Here is a 16023-nt window from a genome sequence, read left to right on the forward strand (position 1 = left end):
TGCACCTATTGTAGTATGTATACTTTGTAAGACCATGTGCTGAAGTTTCATGTTTCAGGTAATACCTCTTAAAATAATGGTGGCACACATTGCATCGGTTAGTTTAGTAAATGCTACACGATTGGTAGGGACAGAATGGGATAGGAGCCAACATGTGACTCTTGTTTTCTGCCAGTGTCTGTATCAGATTTAAGACGCAGGCTTCTGCAGGCTTCCATGAAGGCTGTGAAAAAAAGTTTAAATACAGAGAGTTGGATTACAGCTCTCTCTAGCTCAAAGCATCGGCCGTTCTACTGCCGTCTTAAAAGGAAGCTTGTAACATGGAGCACCAAACCCCCTCAGCAGATTTTAACCTTTCCTGGACCACGAATTAATATTGAGTTTCTCTTTGTGTCCAGGTGGGAGATGGATTGATTATTTTTTTTAATAGACTGGGACCTGTAGTTGCCTGCTTCTGGAAACATTTTTTAACTTTTGTATTTTTATATCTAAAAAGTACCTACAAGAAAGAGATGACATTGTTTAAGTGAATTTTACTCTTCTTTTTTAACTGTGCTGTTTACATCTCGTGAATACTCTTTAAATTTACGTGGAGAGTAAGATTCTGGGTATGCATTTTTAAAAACAATAGCAGTTCATAGAGAAATGAATTTCGAAACGTTCTTCTCCAGCTGTGTGACTTCAACTGTGTAGCAAAGTGTGGACGTTAACCACAAGGATGTACAAGCCGTGGACAACTGTAAACATATTTATAGTGTCTTTTCTACATCTGCTGCAAGGATCTGAACATGGATCTGTAAAGGTAAGTGGGCTTTATTTTGGAATGGTCTGCATCAATAGGAGTCTCGAGACCACATGGGTTTTCCTGTCTGAAACGATCTTCGGACTACAGTGGCACCTTTTTAAGTTATTTCTGGGGGTGACTCTTAAATATTGCATAAATAAACAACTTTGACACATGTAATACTGTCAGAGAAGATTTAACAGCACGGTCCAGCCAATTTAAGCATTTTTCTGACCTGCCAGATTTCCAAGGGAAAGACTAAAGTGCATATTTAACTAACCCATTGAAATAAATAGTATTTAACTTTTGGCTGACTTCTGCCTTAAGGAGCATATAGAAAACAGGAATGTAATGAATCTACATTCACAGCTGATTGATACTTTTCTTTTTTGGCCACTTAAAAACATATTGTGTTAAACGATAATTCATTTCCAGCGGTGGCAGATGACCAAAGGGAACCTTTTTGAGAATTCCAGTATGACAGAACTTTTTGCAATAACATAGCCTTCTCTTAAATTGTTTCATCCCCAGTCATTGCTTTTCCTGCATCTCTCCAAACAATTTGTGCATTACCTGTAAGTCTTCCCTTTCTTTGGCAAGATTAGGAAGGTTGTCTTCTTGACCAGTCACTCTGTTTTTGCACGGATCCACTTTGAAAATAATTAGGCTTTAAATACTGTTCCCAAATAACGTATTTGCTACTGCCCTTTAATATCTAGTTCCTAGAAGTTTTTGTCATTCCAGGACATTGTCAAATGTATGTGTGTGTGATTAGAGAAACTCCCTACTGCTGTATAATGTACCAATCCAGTCTGAATAATTAAGGCTGAATTCCCATATGGTTTGAGAAGTAATTCTTTGCCAGATCTGATATGGGAAATGCCTTCTAAGGTTGGTTCATGGTGTAAGCTTTCAAAAGATAATATTCTAGCCTCCCTTACAACTTCATTGTGTAAATAGCATATTTACGAGACTTTGAAAGTTTAGAAAAGGTATCAGTGTTCCTCATTTCCTTAACTTGTTACATTCTACTGTTAGCTTCTTCAGTAAATCAGAAAACTGAATTGAAGATTCAGGCAAGAATCTTGTTATGTTCACATTAATGGGGAGGGGGGCGGGAATGCAACTGCTGGCATTTGGCAAAAATGTGAATCAGCCAGGCCCCAGGGTATTTCTGCAGTACAATGATATAATGCCAATTATACTGCAGAAGCAACATGGATATACTGTATAGGTCAAACTAAAAGGAAAGAGAGGATAATCATTTCTTCCTGCTATAGTAGAAGTCAGCCTTTCTGCTATTGTCTATGAAATGATTTCCTTTTATCAAAATACATTTATTGTTAATAAAATTAAGGCTGCAAATGCTATGCATAATTGCTTGGGAGTGGGCTCCACTGTTGACTGTCCTTGCATAAGGATTGGGCTGCCAATGATTTCTACACAGGAACGAGAAAAGGCTATTTTGTGCTTTCTGTTAAATTTGTTTGAAATTTTTTACATCAAGTACCGCTACCTATTATTTTCTGATTTTTCTATAGTTTGGAATATATTTCAGCTGATGCAATTCTATACCTGCCTACTCAGAAGAAAGCCCCATTGAATTGCAGGGGGCTTATTTCCAGGTCAGTGAGTACAGAATTGCAGCCTGTGGCTCAAAAGTGCTATGAAACAGTTTGAGTGGCAGGTTATTCTAAATCTCAGCGACATCAAGCAGCTCTTCTTTCATGTAGAACTATGGGCAGCTTGGTGTGAAGTAGATTGATAGACTGGACTGGCTTCACAATCCTCTTGGCAGGGATCTTTATGCTACAGAGAAGAGCCCAAGCTTAAATTATGTCCTTTCTGTAGGGCAAGTGCCTTGAAGCACCTATGTGCAGAATTCCCTTTTAGAACATAAGAAGATCCCTGCTGGATGACACCCCGAGACTCATCTGGTCTGCCTTTGGGGGGGCCTGTTTTAAAATTTCCCAGCAGTGTATGGCAAAATGTGTTGGTTTCCCTCACCGTATCATATTACAACAGCATTGTGTGTGTGTGTGTGTGTGTGTGTGTGTGTGAGAGAGAGAGAGAGAGAGAGAGAGAGAGATTTCCTGAACTTTACACAATGACTGTAACCTGCCTAACTAACATGGGCTTGGTCCCAGTATGACAGCAAGTTGAAGCCTGTGTTTCATTAGACAAAGAGAGAGGATCTGCCTCTGTGTGTGGCGTTAGGACCAGAGGTGTTGGAGTTTAAATACAGCTCAGTGCTGCATACCTGAGGCAGTCAAGTCCAGCGGGAGTGCCTATATAGTTGGCTCTCTCTTATGTAGTGTTGCTGTTCCTGTAGCCCCCAAATGCTGGGCTTGGCACTCAACTCCATTACTTCACAAAAGGCCAGATACTGCACCCTCTGGGAAAGAAGAGGAACCATTGCTTTGGCATTGCCCCTGACCTGTAAAAACAGCTGCTCTGGTTTGGCCCAGTTCAAGCAGAGCTCCTCCCACATGCTTGGGCCAATAGATGGAGAGACCACAGAGGAAGTTTTGGAAAAGGTGAGAGCTTGGAGAGACAGAACAATGCCTCTCTTGTTGGGTAGGGAGAGTAGCCAGCAGGCACCGGGTGGGAGAAAGTGGAATTTAATCATCTCCAGGAAGCAGCAAGGCAGAAGAAACACTGTGTGTGAGAGAGGAGAGGCTCTTGTCTGGGCAAAGTAGCTTCAGGGTTCTCTCCTCTTAGCATTTGTGAACCTAATGTAAGGAAGTGACACCCAGGGCCGGCCCACCCATGAGGCAAGGTGAGGCGATCGCCTCAGGTGTAAGGATCCATAGCGGCAGAGAATCCCAATGGTGATATTTATCCCATTCCCGATGTCGCTCTCCACTCCCCACTTCTTTCTGGTTCCAAGCAGGAGTTCAGAGCCAATGTCCAGGCTTTCCTTTGACCAAAGCCAGGACGTTTGCGGTATATCTCCATCTGCCTTAAAAAGGTAATTGACCCTATGGATGTGTTCACTGAGCAAAGAAGATTCAGGCTGATTATTGAGAGCTTTTTTTCTCCCAGGCAGCTGTTCCAGAAAGAGCTACAAGGGGAAGTTTGGCAAAGCCAAATCTGTAAGAGACAGTTTCTTCAAGATGTTTCTTCTGCCCTAGGGGAGAAGGAAGCACTGAACTTTTTAGGGATCCAAATCGGACTTCCAGGCTTGGATAGTCAAGTGGCCTATTTTTTTTGTATGCAGTTTTGACTAATGTATTCATTTTTGCAAACAGTGTCCCCACATTATTATTTTTGTCTCCCCCCCCTTCTAATATATTCATTTTATGCCCACCTTCCCCTTAAGTATGCTTTGTTGTAAACATAGTTTGGTGGGAACTCAGAATAACTCGGTTGATAGAGCATGAGACTCTTAATCTTAGAGTCATGGGTTCGAGACTCACACTGGGCAAAAGATTCCTGCATTGCAGCAGTTGGTTGGACTAGATGACCCTTGTGGTCCCTTCCAACTCTACAATTCTATGGAGTGCTGCATCACAAAATTCAGGTAAGTACGAATTTTAAAGGATGTCTATGTTTTAGTTCTTTTATTGTTTCAGAAAGTGAAAACTTGATCGATTTAAATGTGCACTGAATTTAATTTCTCCTCCTATCCCTAGGTGGCCAGATAACAAACTCTGCTCTAACCCAGTAAATAGCCAGGCCACCTCAACACAGCTCAACTGATTAGCTATGGGGATATTCTCTATTTACATGCCTGCTTAATTAGCAAAATTTGAGAGATCAAAGTTATTTTTTATTTAATACAGCAATTGGAAACAGCCCAATGTTCCAGGGCTACCGCCACAAATTACATTTCATGGCATGTGCTGTGAATATTTATTTCCTTAGGAGTTGAGAAATTTTGTAAAGTACACATGTTGTCAATGAGCATATTTATTGGCTTTATGAACCCCCTGCTCCTCTCAATTCCTTGTGACTAAAAGTCACGATGAGCAACGGTTTCTACATAAAATAAATGTGGTCAAAATATTCCGGAAAATTGATCCTGTCAATTCCCCTGGGGAGTGCCATTCTTCTTTGGTAAGTCTTGAAAGAGAGCCCTCTCTTTTAGGCTGTTACCATGCACCATGTTTTTAAAACAGCAAGAGCAGATAAAAAGCACATGTTTTTTAACATCCCACTGCATGTCCTTGATGTACTTATCACTTTGAGGGGGAGTGGGGAAGGTAAAGGGAACTAGGAGAGCTTTATCCAGCCCAGGCCTTTTTTATTCATGAAAATAAGTAGAAAGATATGCCCTCCCTTTCCGGTGCTTCAAAGTTCACAAGAAATACCATTGTGTGTTTTACTTGGTTTTTAACGATGCGCCAAGCTGTTACAATAAACCGAAAACAAAAATCCCAAGACACAGTAGCTAAGGAAATACAGCGGTACCTCGGGTTAAGTACTTAATTCGTTCTGGGGGTTCGTACTTAACCTGAAACTGTTCTTAACCTGAAGCACCACTTTAGCTAATGGAGCCTCCCGCTGCTGCTGTGCCGCCAGAGCACAATTTCTGTTCTCATCCTGAAGCAAAGTTCTTAACCTGAAGCACTATTTCTGGGTTAGCGGAGTCTGTAACCTCAAGCGTATGTAACCTGAAGCGTATGTAACCCGAGATACCACTGTATGAGTTGCTTTCAGCTATTGTATATATCCATTTTGGGGGGGAAAGTGGCTGGAGCCACCAGCCAGGTTCTTGTATCTCCTAGATTGATATTTTTGGTACTGCTTGGTCATAAACATCTTCCACATGCCAGTGTGTGTGTGTGCCAGGTTAAGGAGCTTCTACAGCTCGGTTCCTGGGTTGCTTGAAAGCAAACCATGTTCAATTAATGTCCTCAAATAATTCATAATTCCCCATGAGTCAATGCCACAGAGTGTGAAGACCACAGATGCAACTTCAGGAGACAATAGGGTCTTCTGAAATGGACAGTCATAAGGTCCTAAATCTACCTCCCAGTTCTTCTCTCACTGCTCTCTTGTTATATGCTGGACCCAAAGCTTGGCAGTCTCCCTGGGAACCTAATAGGGAGACACAATCTGTGTTAATGCTGTGAGCACTTCCAATTTGTGCATGCAACCGTATGCTTTACAGATCAAGTTAACTGTAAAATGTTAGCCTTGGGGAAAAAGGGACATTGTTGAATGTTTTTCATGGCTACTGTAAGTCAGTTCTTCATGATTCTACTGACTGGATATATGTTTGTTTATCCCAATGCACTTCTTGTTATGCTAGGGGAATTCTTCATATTTCTTTTCTATGATTAGTAATTCTTGATCAGATTTGAACAAGGGACAGACTCCTGACATTTTGGATCATTTATCCAGCAGTATCTCAAGGAGCACCTCTCCCCGTATGAATTGACTCAGACCCTGCAACCATCATCGGAGGCCCTTCTTTGTGTGCCTCTTCCAGGAGAGGTCTGGAGGGCGGTAACACGAAAACAGGCCTTTCCTTTGGTGGCTCCCCATTTGTGGAATGCTCTCCCCTGGGAAGCTTACCTGGTGCCTTCATTACATATATTTGGTCACCAGGCAAAAACATTCCTCTTCTACCAGACCCTTGGCTAATTAAACAACCAATGGCTTTTATTGCTTTTGTTGTTAGTATGCTATGTATTTTTATGTTTTTATATTGTAAACTGACCTGTGATGCTTGGATGAAGAGTGGTATATAAATTTAGTTAATAAATAAATAATAGAAAAACCATGGGCTGTTGATCTGGGATCCTTTGTAACTAATTCTTTAGTTACAAACCTTAGAAATAACACCTCCTTTAATCCAAGAGTAATTATTTAACCCAGCCCGAGGTATTTTTTTTAAGCCTATATTTTTGCAGTCTGTATTACATTGGCACAATCAACAGAAATGTGTTCTCTTTCTTTCCTAAGGGCTATATATAGGCACAGGCTTGATCTTCTGTGACGCAGGTGGCGCTGTGGGTAAAAGCCTCAGCGCCTAGGGCTTGCCGATCGCAAGGTCGGCGGTTCGAATTCCTGTGGCGGGGTACGCTCCTGTTGTTCGGTCCCAGCGCCTGCCAACCTAGCAGTTCGAAAGCACTCCCGGGTGCGAGTAGATAAATAGGGATCGCTTACTAGCAGGAAGGTAAACGGCGTTTCCGTGTGCGGCTCTGGCTCGCCAGAGCAGCGATGTCACGCTGGCCACGTGACCGGGAAGTGTCTCCGGACAGCCCTGGCCCCCGGCCTCTTGAGTGAGATGGGCGCACAACCCTAGAGTCTGTCAAGACTGGCCCGTACGGGCAGGGGTACCTTTACCTTTATATATAGGCACAGGCTTGATCTTCTGGTTTCCACTCCTTCCTTACAGAGAACGTCACTTTCTGCCCTGGAGTGGTCAGAGCAGCAGATCAGGAAAGCTGCTAGCCTGGAAGAGCTTCTTCGCATCACCCACTCTGAGGACTGGAAGCTTTGGAAGTGCCGGCTAAAGCTCAAGGGCATGGCCGCTCTGGATTCCAGATCAGCCTCGCATCGCTCCACGAGATTTGCTGCTGCTTTCTATGATATTGAGATACTAAAAGGTAGGTGCACAGTTTATGAACTGAATATTTCTGGATCCACTGTGACATACGTTGGGCAGTATGCAGAGCTGACCCACCCATGTGGCTGGGTGAGGCAGCTGCCTCAGGCGGCATCCTGCAAGCAGCATCACCCCTCTTCCACCCCGCAGCTTTGCCACTGGTCTTCTCCCTGGTCTCTAGCAGCTGTGAGGGACTGGCAGCAAAGCTCTGCAGAACATCTCCTCTCCTACCAAGTTGGCAAGAGGAGAGGCATTGCTGACAAGTCCGTGGGAGATTCGTCCCCCTCACTGGGCAGTGTGGTGGGGCTTTGCATCAGCTTCTTCTGAAGGGAAGAGCCAATGGTAACTCCACTACTGGGCAGGAAGTGGAAATCAAGAAAGGATCTTTCCTCACCACCACCCATACTCTGGTCCGATGAGGAAGACTTACAGAGTTTGCGCTCGCATCTGGGGTGTGTGTGGGGGGGGTGGCGGCTGTGAGACGTTTCTCTTTTTTGTGTGCAAGTTTTTTTATTTTATTTTTAACAAATATAAACACACATAAAAAAATAATTCAAGATCCATATATTGAGATTGCTCTGAATCTCCTGAATTTCCCCCCATCCCTAATAATATGTATAACTGCATATCAATACTTATCCAAGTTTTAACCATCCAAATTATCCATACTTTTGCGAGATGTTTCTCCTCAGGTGCCAAAAGGTCTCAGGCCACCCATGTTTTTATGGGAAAGGCAGGTTGTTATATGTGTTTTGTTTTTGTGCCTGAAGTATACACACACACACATTGCTGATGGGTCTGTTCCTTGTTTAGAATGTTATGTCAGTGCTCTGAATGATACAAGCAGGAAGCACTCTGTGTCTTTTTTTAAAAAAAAATCCATTTGAAAATAAAGTAAAATAATATTTTAAGAAGTCAAAAATGGTACAGATAGGATTCACCATGTGTCTAGAGATGTCACAGACACTATCCAATATGTATTGATATAGTATAGCCACTATACCGAAAGCATCCCACAATCGTGTTTGTGGTGCTTGTTTGGCTGGGAGAAAATGACATTTTGTTGGCAATAAAGCAATGGGCATTTTTTTTGCTTGGGGTGCTACCCTGGGAGAAGCTGCATGGATCCCTGGAAGAAATGCAGAAGCCATGGAGCATTTATTCCATGATTTAATGTGATCACCTAGAAAGGTGTCTACAAACTTGCAAATTCACACCCTGAAGAAGCCAAAACCAAAAATGTAATGTGCTGATATGGTGCTTGATCGAAGTTCTGAGTCTGAAGTGCAGACAGGTGTCAAACCCATTGTTGCAAGATCTGTATCAGGCATCCTGTCTCACATGTGCTGAGTGCAATATGGGCAGTGGCCTTACATACCAAAGGAGACCAAAAAGAGGAGGAATGTCCTCTAAGCCTGCCACAGACTTCTTTAGATTTTCTGCACAAAACTAGGTATTTGTCTTTGTTTCCACTCACAGCACAGTTCAAGCAATGCTGCTCTAAACAAAGCATTTTTTCCACTGCAAGGAAAAATGCAAACAGACAACAATATTTAAAAGGAATGTGCCAACAGCAGCTTGAAATGCAGAAACATTCAAATGCCTGTTTTTATTAGGTGTGCCCTGATGTAAAACACTTTATCAGCTTGGACTTTTCTGGGCAGGAGCTTCCTGGACATCTGTTCTTACAAAGAGAGGAAGAAACAGAGACTAAAACATTGGAAAGGATGCCATGGGCTCTGGTCATACCCTACGGGTGTGCTGTGGCATCTGCATTTTTGTAGTTAGACCAAGGGTTGCTAATTCCTGAACTGGCCCTTATAGCTGTCCCTTTTAACAGCCGTTTGATCAGGTGACCAAAGAGCAGGTCATAACCTCTGTCACCATGTTATGAAAAGATTCACCTGCCCCCTTTGAGCTCATCAGATAGGTGTTAAAAGGTCAGGAGAAGGCCAGACATTATTCCCACCCTTTTTCTGGCCAATTACATCAGAAGAGCTTGACTGGATCAGGCCAAGGGCCCAGTGCAGTCTAGCATCCTGAACTCACAGTGACCCGACCAGATGTCTTGGAGAAACCCACAAGCAGGGCCTGAAGGTCACCATGTTCTCCTCAATTGTGAGTCCCTGCAACTGGTATTCATAAGCTTCATGTCACCCCAAGCTGGATCCCATGATGGCATTGGATAATCAGTGTTGGGCAGCACTGTGGGATCTGGCAGATCATGAGGTGCACGTCAGTCCTGCACCTCTAAGGGGGCTGATGATAGAACCTATCATATCTGAGTTTTACAGAACACATTGTAAGGTACAGAAAGGATAAGGGGAGAAATTATAACTACATCAGCTATGGTGGTCAGTTGGTAAAGCTCTCACCTTGATTGAAGCAATTCATAATTGATCATGATCCCTCTCTTTCCAAATTGCCATTTCAGAGGTGAGTGTTCATCCCTCCAGGCCAACAGGGGACCATCCAAACACAGAAAGGAAGCACAAACTGGTTTGCAGCAGTGCCAGGTTTTTGCAGGGAAAACTCATGGGAGAACCATGCCCATCAGACAGCCCAGGGAGGACTGAGCATGGCCATGAAATGTTGACTGGCTTTTGCAGGGGTGGATGGGAACGGAATACCATAGCGGAGGGAGCACTCCACTCTGCCGCATTTAATTGCACAACTCGCTTGGCTCATTTATATTAATAAACAGCAGATGTCATAATGTTGTCAAAGTGCAGTGCTGCATCTGACACAGCTACGAAGGACTCCGAGAGCAGGCCAGTGAGCTGGTGAGTCCAGTTGTGTGATGACAACTGCTGCTTTTAGAATGGCTCCCTTGTTCTCCAGTCATAGATGAGGAGTGGCAAAGGACTCAGTGCGTACCGAGGGAGACCTGCGTGGAAGTTGCCAAAGAGCTGGGCACGGCCACCAATAAATTCTTCAAGCCTCCTTGTGTGAATGTCTACAGATGCGGAGGCTGCTGCAATGAAGAGAGCCTAAGCTGCGTGAACACCAGCACATCTTACATATCCAAAATGGTATTTGGACTTTTTTCTACTCTTCTGCAGTTTGTTTCTCCTTAACCGTCAAATCCTATGCAGGTTGACTTTGAAGCAAGCCCCTCTTAATTGAATAGAATCGTAGATAGCTCTTTCCTAAGTAAGTGTGTGTAGGAAGACCAGCCACCCAATGGGGTGTCCTCTGGCGCTGAACTCCCATCAACCCCAGCTGATAGGAGTTGTAACCCAAAACACGCAGAGGACGCCATGTTGGGGAAGAACAAGGCCATGAAAGTTGCCCCCATAGCTATGAATCTATTCACCATGGCAGAGCAAGTGTGGCTGTCCCACATTCACTCAAGTCTGTAGAACTATAGACTCCACAATGTGAAGAGGAGGACATGGGGTACATGTTAGACTCATGCCCATCGCATCTCCTTAGGGGCAAATTGTAACTGAAGATTCCTAACATGAAGCTCAATCCTCTATTTTGCTTCATTGAGCAGGAAATGTGGAGGCTATTTAACAATGAGGGGAGGCTATCTAATGATGTGTTTTAATAGTAGTGAAAAATGCTGTATTTCATCTTTCCAGCTGTTTGAGATTTCAGTTCCTTTAACAAATGTGCCAGATCCGATTCAAGTCAAAATTGCAAACCACACCAGTTGCAAGTGCTTAACAAATGCTCAGCGCCCATCGTACACCATCATACGAAGATCTGTTCAATATCCAGAAGAGGATAGGTAAGATGAGCAGTCAGTCTTCTCTCTGTCCCATTTTTTTTAAAGACACACAATCAGTCATGAAGCTTTTCTGAGTGTTCATGAACTGTATGCTTTGTTCTAAGATCGGTGGTTATCCGATGTTTTTTAAAAAGTATGTTTTTCAATGCTACAAAGAAAAGTTAATGACTGCTTGGAAAAACAATGTAGAAACATGTTACATAACATATAGACTTCTCTTCTAGCAGCATTTTTTAATTACTATGGCATCTTTAATATTTACATTTTTTAAAAAAAGAGAGTCAAAACTGTCAGAAGCAGCTGTGGCAAATTAATAAACAGCAGGCAGTTGGAATGTATCGAGGCCCCAGTTTGATGACTTAGCAAATTTAATTCCTTGAACTGTTCCTTTGACGGCAATGAGACTTCTGGTCCAAGTTCCTAAGGCACGTCTCTAAATGCAGAAGCTTCTCAACAGACTCTGAGCCCCAATACACCACGGCCATGTGCCATCTGTCTGCTTAACTCAGCCTTCCCCAACTTGGTACCTTCCTGATGTTCTGGGCTATAACTACCATCTGCTTCATGCAGCATGTTTGTGCTGGCTGGGGGTGATGGGAATTGTAATCCAAAATATGTGGAAGGCACCAAATTGAGGAACCCTGGTTTAATGTATTTGACTAGGTGTAGGGACACGGGTGGCACTGTGGGTTAAACCACAGAGCCTGGGGCTTGCCGATCAGAAGGTTGGCGGTTCGAATCCCCGTGACAGGGTGAGCTCCCGTTGCACGGTCCCTGCTCCTGCCAACCTAGCAGTTCAAAAGCATGAAGTGCAAGTAGATAAATAGGTACCGCTCTGGCGGGAAGGTAAACGGCGTTTCCGTGCGCTGCTCTGGTTCGCCAGAAGTGGCTTAGTCATGCTGGCCACATGACCTGGAAGCTGTATGCCGGTTCCCTCTGCCAATAAAGTGAGATGAGTGCCCCAACCCCAGAGTCATCCGCAACTGGACCTAACGGTCAGGGGTCCCTTTACCTTTAATTAATTTGACCAGCCCCCCCCCCCAGCAAGCTGGCTCTCAAATGCCATTTTTACATGTATTTATTTGAATATATATATACCACACTTCCATAAGAAATATATAACGAAGCGGTGTGTATACATCAGTTACTTTTTAAATGTGTTCTTCACATATTTATTTGGCCTTTTGTTTTCTTCTAGTTGTCCCCAAATAAACAAACTGTGTCATAGTGGCTGGATGTGGGACAGCGATAAATGTGAATGTGTTGTAGACAAAGATCGTCCTGGCAGAAGGGAAGGTATATACTAGTACTACTTATATACTCACTTTAATATTGAAATCTGGACCAGTTAAAAGAACAACATAACAACATTATGAATAACAACATTATCAAACTGAAATAGGTGGGTGGAGATGATCTCCCCCCCCCCCCCCCGCTTCTGTAACTCTGCATCCAGGAACAAAAGAGTAAATCTGGGCAGATTGGTAGTTAAAAGCATTTTGCTTTTATTAGAATAAACTGAAATGAGAAGCTCAGTCAGACAGAAGTAACACTCCTTCAATTGAAGCAAAGCATTTCTCCTCCTCCCAGATTCTCCCACCCAACTTCACATGCACAGCGGAATTATCATCATCATCATCATCATTGATTATCCTAGGCTATGTGCACCTGGAAAGATAGTAAAATCCGGGCAAGTTTCAAGAGCAATTTCCTTATGATATGGCATGAGAACCTGATGTTCAAAGCGGGTGGGAAGAAAATACTTACCAAGTGATTTCTAGCCATTGCTGAGACAAATACTGCCCCACCCCTGGGAAGAGAAGCAACTCCAGATAATTGTGATTGCAATTAATGACCTGGAACAGAAGCGCTGCACAGCTAGCGCCAGATGTTCAAGGGTGCTTTGCACTTTGTTTTTCCTAAACAACCACGCCACCCCATGCCACAAAGCAAACCATGTGGGAGAAACTAAGGAGGAGTTTGTGAAATTGTCATTAGGGTCTTCTATTCAAAAGGGGGAAGGCAAAAAGCCTGCAAACCCAGGCTAAACTAACTCTTTAGATCCCAACTGGGGGAAAAAAACCAACTAGAATATGGCTGTGTATACATCATACACATAGTGCTGCAGGGGGGAACTGCAGCTCCTAGAATACTTGGGGTGTACGGTACACTTTAAATGCATGTATATTGCTGTCATGACTTTTAAAGTACGTATCCATACAGACTCTGTTTATTTCTGCTAGAATATCAGCTCCATAGTTTTAACTGTAGGTTGATAGGAGTTCAGATTTCTGGACGCACAGTGCCATAAATAGTGCATTTTATAGGTTAAGTTCAAGTCTTGCTGTACAGCTGCAGGATATTACCTTTGAGTGACAGTGATACCCTATATCTGTGACGTATAGTGAAATGATGAGGTGCCAACATTTTTGGAAGAGGGTGGGGAGGTTTATAAATCTCTCTCTCTCTCTTTCTTTCCTCCAAAACATGTGCCAGGACTCCCTCCACTTGCTGAACTTGCGATGTGTGCACCAAATATGAACTTTGATGAGGAAAATTGTGAGTGCATCTGTAAATGGAAATGCGCTGGCAATTTATTTCAGAACAAAGAGAACTGCAGCTGTTACTTGTGTACGGAGAACCAAGACAGCTGCCTTCAGAAACACAAGGAGTTTAATGCAGAAACATGCAGGTAAGCCTTCCTTCACATTGGAGTTCAAAGAGGCATGCTTGGTCCACAGCCAGGTTGATTGATTCCCACCCTGGGTTGAAATTTGTACTAAATGATAGGGCTTGTGTAGAACGTAAATCTCCTGTTTAGCAAAATGATAATGAATGAAGATCCTCCATGCAATGTGGAGCCATTCTGTCCCTCCCTTCACATGATCACAATAGACATAGTCTTTTCATGCGTTCCTGTACATACTCCATGGAACAGAAGGGTGTACTTACCACATTGTCTTCTCTGACTTATTGTCTTCAAACAGCTGTGAAGACAAATGCCCATTCCAAGCCAGAATGTGCCCAACCGCTCGGCCGGCGTGCTCGAGGCACTGTTGCCGCCCAAGAGGGGGAAGAAGTCCTCACGGGTCCCAAAGCAGAGAAACACCATGACTGAGCTTTTGTTATCTCCTGTACTACCACTGCCACACTGCTTTGCAAAATGGCTGCCCGCCATCGACTGTTAAATAATAATAATCATGGATACGGGTGGCTTTACTGCTAAAAAATACAATTAAAATCCAGTCTGTCTTTGTTATTAAGATGACGAATGGATCTGCAAGGGCATTGCCACCTGACCGCTGATATATGCTACAACAAACTTCATCCTTGTTCTGTAATGGACTACCAGAAAGACCTACGTTCATTGATGTTGTATGAAAAAGAAAGTGGCATGTTAGAAGCAATGGGGATATCTTTACTAAGCAACTTTGAAATGCAGAGAATAGTTCTATGCCTTCAACCTGCTTATTGGTCATATTTCTTTTTAGACCGACTTTTCCAGGCCTTCTAAAAGTTGGTTCCCTAATGCGTTCAGCACTGAATGATTCGATCTACTGTCTGTCTGTGTTTTATTATTTGGGTTTATCCTAGAACTACTGTCTGATGTGCCATATTTAAAATGTATATAGAAAAATAAAGGCACCAGTTATTAATTAATATGCATTGACGTGTATAATTTCTATTGCAAGCTTGGTCAGAAGGAATGAACTATGACTAGAGGTTTTCATGTGCATCCTTTCATTCCATAGACATGGCATAGAAGTGTCCCCACACTCCTCCTTTTTAAAGAATTCTGTTCTACTACTCATGTGGTAAGACTTGGGGTGAAGCTAAATGCTATTCCTGCGGCAGGGGATTTTTAATTTGATGCTAGGGAGAAGGAGGGGAGGTTTCACCCTTCCCTCCAGATGTAATCCTCTCCAAAACCACTCATCTGCATTGCAATTAGCCTTTTTATTACTTCACACCCCGCTCTTCCTCCCAAAGGAGCCTAGGATGGCAAACAACAAGAGATGCAGCAATAAAATTACCTTAAAAACAATTCCAGTACAGATGTGGATGAGGAAAGATCTCAACTTAACAGGAGGGAAGGTCTTAAGCAGGTGCTGAGAAGGCGTCAAAAATGGCACCTTCCTCATATTCAAGGGGAGGGAATTCCACAGGGAAGATGTCATAGGCTTAATGCTGTCCAGCTGGCGTAGATAAGACTCCGGGCTCCCAGCCAGTTCCAAACTATTTGATTTATTTGACAAAGTTCACACGTACATCTCCAGAGTTTCAATTAGCATCCGTCCCGTTGTTGCGCAGTTGACGCCTCTAATCTTTCTTCTTCCTTTTCCGTACCCAGCATGCAAGTCTGCGAAAACCCCTCCCCTGACTTCCTCTGTGTACAGAATGACTTGTTCCAGGCTCATCCTCCTCCCCCTCTACGTCAGACCCACTGTCAGACGACAGGCTGCTGATAATCTCTTTAGGCTCTCTATAACTGCTGGTTTCTGTCCTTTCATCTTTTCCCGTTTGCCTCTCCCTGACAGAAGACATCACAGCACTAAAGGCGTGATTCTTCCATTGTGCGGAAGGGACCTGCTGATAACAGTGGTATTTACAGGAGGCCCTCCCTCACCTGTGTGAGTGATCAGTTGGATATATATGGACCGAGGCCATAAGGAGAATAATGCAGTAGATCAGGACTATGCCGTGTGGGGATGGGAGCTTGAACCTTTTGCCTCCACCGCAGCCATGATCGGAATTGGATCCTGCTCCCAACCCCAAGTCTGCTATTTGCAGTTGGATGGAAATCTCCCTTTGGCTCTGTTGGCTGGGTCTGCCATGAACGGGCACAGGTTCCTTGCCTCTGGTTTAAAGGTTTGGCGGCCGAGAAAGCCAGTACTGTGTTTTTCTAATACTAGCTTCTTTAAGGGAAAGGACTGTATCTTAGTA

General features: G+C 43.4%; 1 protein-coding gene across 1 annotated transcript; it reads left to right on the forward strand.

Annotated features, from left to right (window-relative positions):
• The first annotated feature begins 100 nt into the window (after nucleotides 1–100).
• Nucleotides 101–14739, forward strand: VEGFD (vascular endothelial growth factor D). Its single transcript, XM_083438971.1, has 7 exons — nucleotides 101–802; nucleotides 7134–7344; nucleotides 10185–10375; nucleotides 10931–11079; nucleotides 12278–12375; nucleotides 13576–13771; nucleotides 14067–14739. The coding sequence occupies exons 1-7, from the start codon at nucleotides 719–721 to the stop codon at nucleotides 14191–14193; spliced, it is 1056 nt and encodes a 351-aa protein (XP_083295097.1). The 5' UTR covers nucleotides 101–718; the 3' UTR covers nucleotides 14194–14739.
• The last annotated feature ends 1284 nt before the right edge of the window (nucleotides 14740–16023 follow it).

Source organism: Podarcis tiliguerta (genome assembly GCF_965153285.1).
Source record: "Podarcis tiliguerta genome assembly, chromosome: 4".
Lineage (NCBI taxonomy): Eukaryota > Metazoa > Chordata > Lepidosauria > Squamata > Lacertidae > Podarcis > Podarcis tiliguerta.

Excerpts from the sequence above, each read along its gene's own strand:
- VEGFD (XM_083438971.1), top strand. The coding sequence starts at position 719 with ATGTACAAGCCGTGGACAACTGTAAACATATTTATAGTGTCTTTTCTA. Across the intron at positions 7,345-10,184 it reads TGATATTGAGATACTAAAAG|TCATAGATGAGGAGTGGCAA; the intron begins GTAGGTGCACAG and ends CTTGTTCTCCAG. Across the intron at positions 11,080-12,277 it reads CAATATCCAGAAGAGGATAG|TTGTCCCCAAATAAACAAAC; the intron begins GTAAGATGAGCA and ends GTTTTCTTCTAG.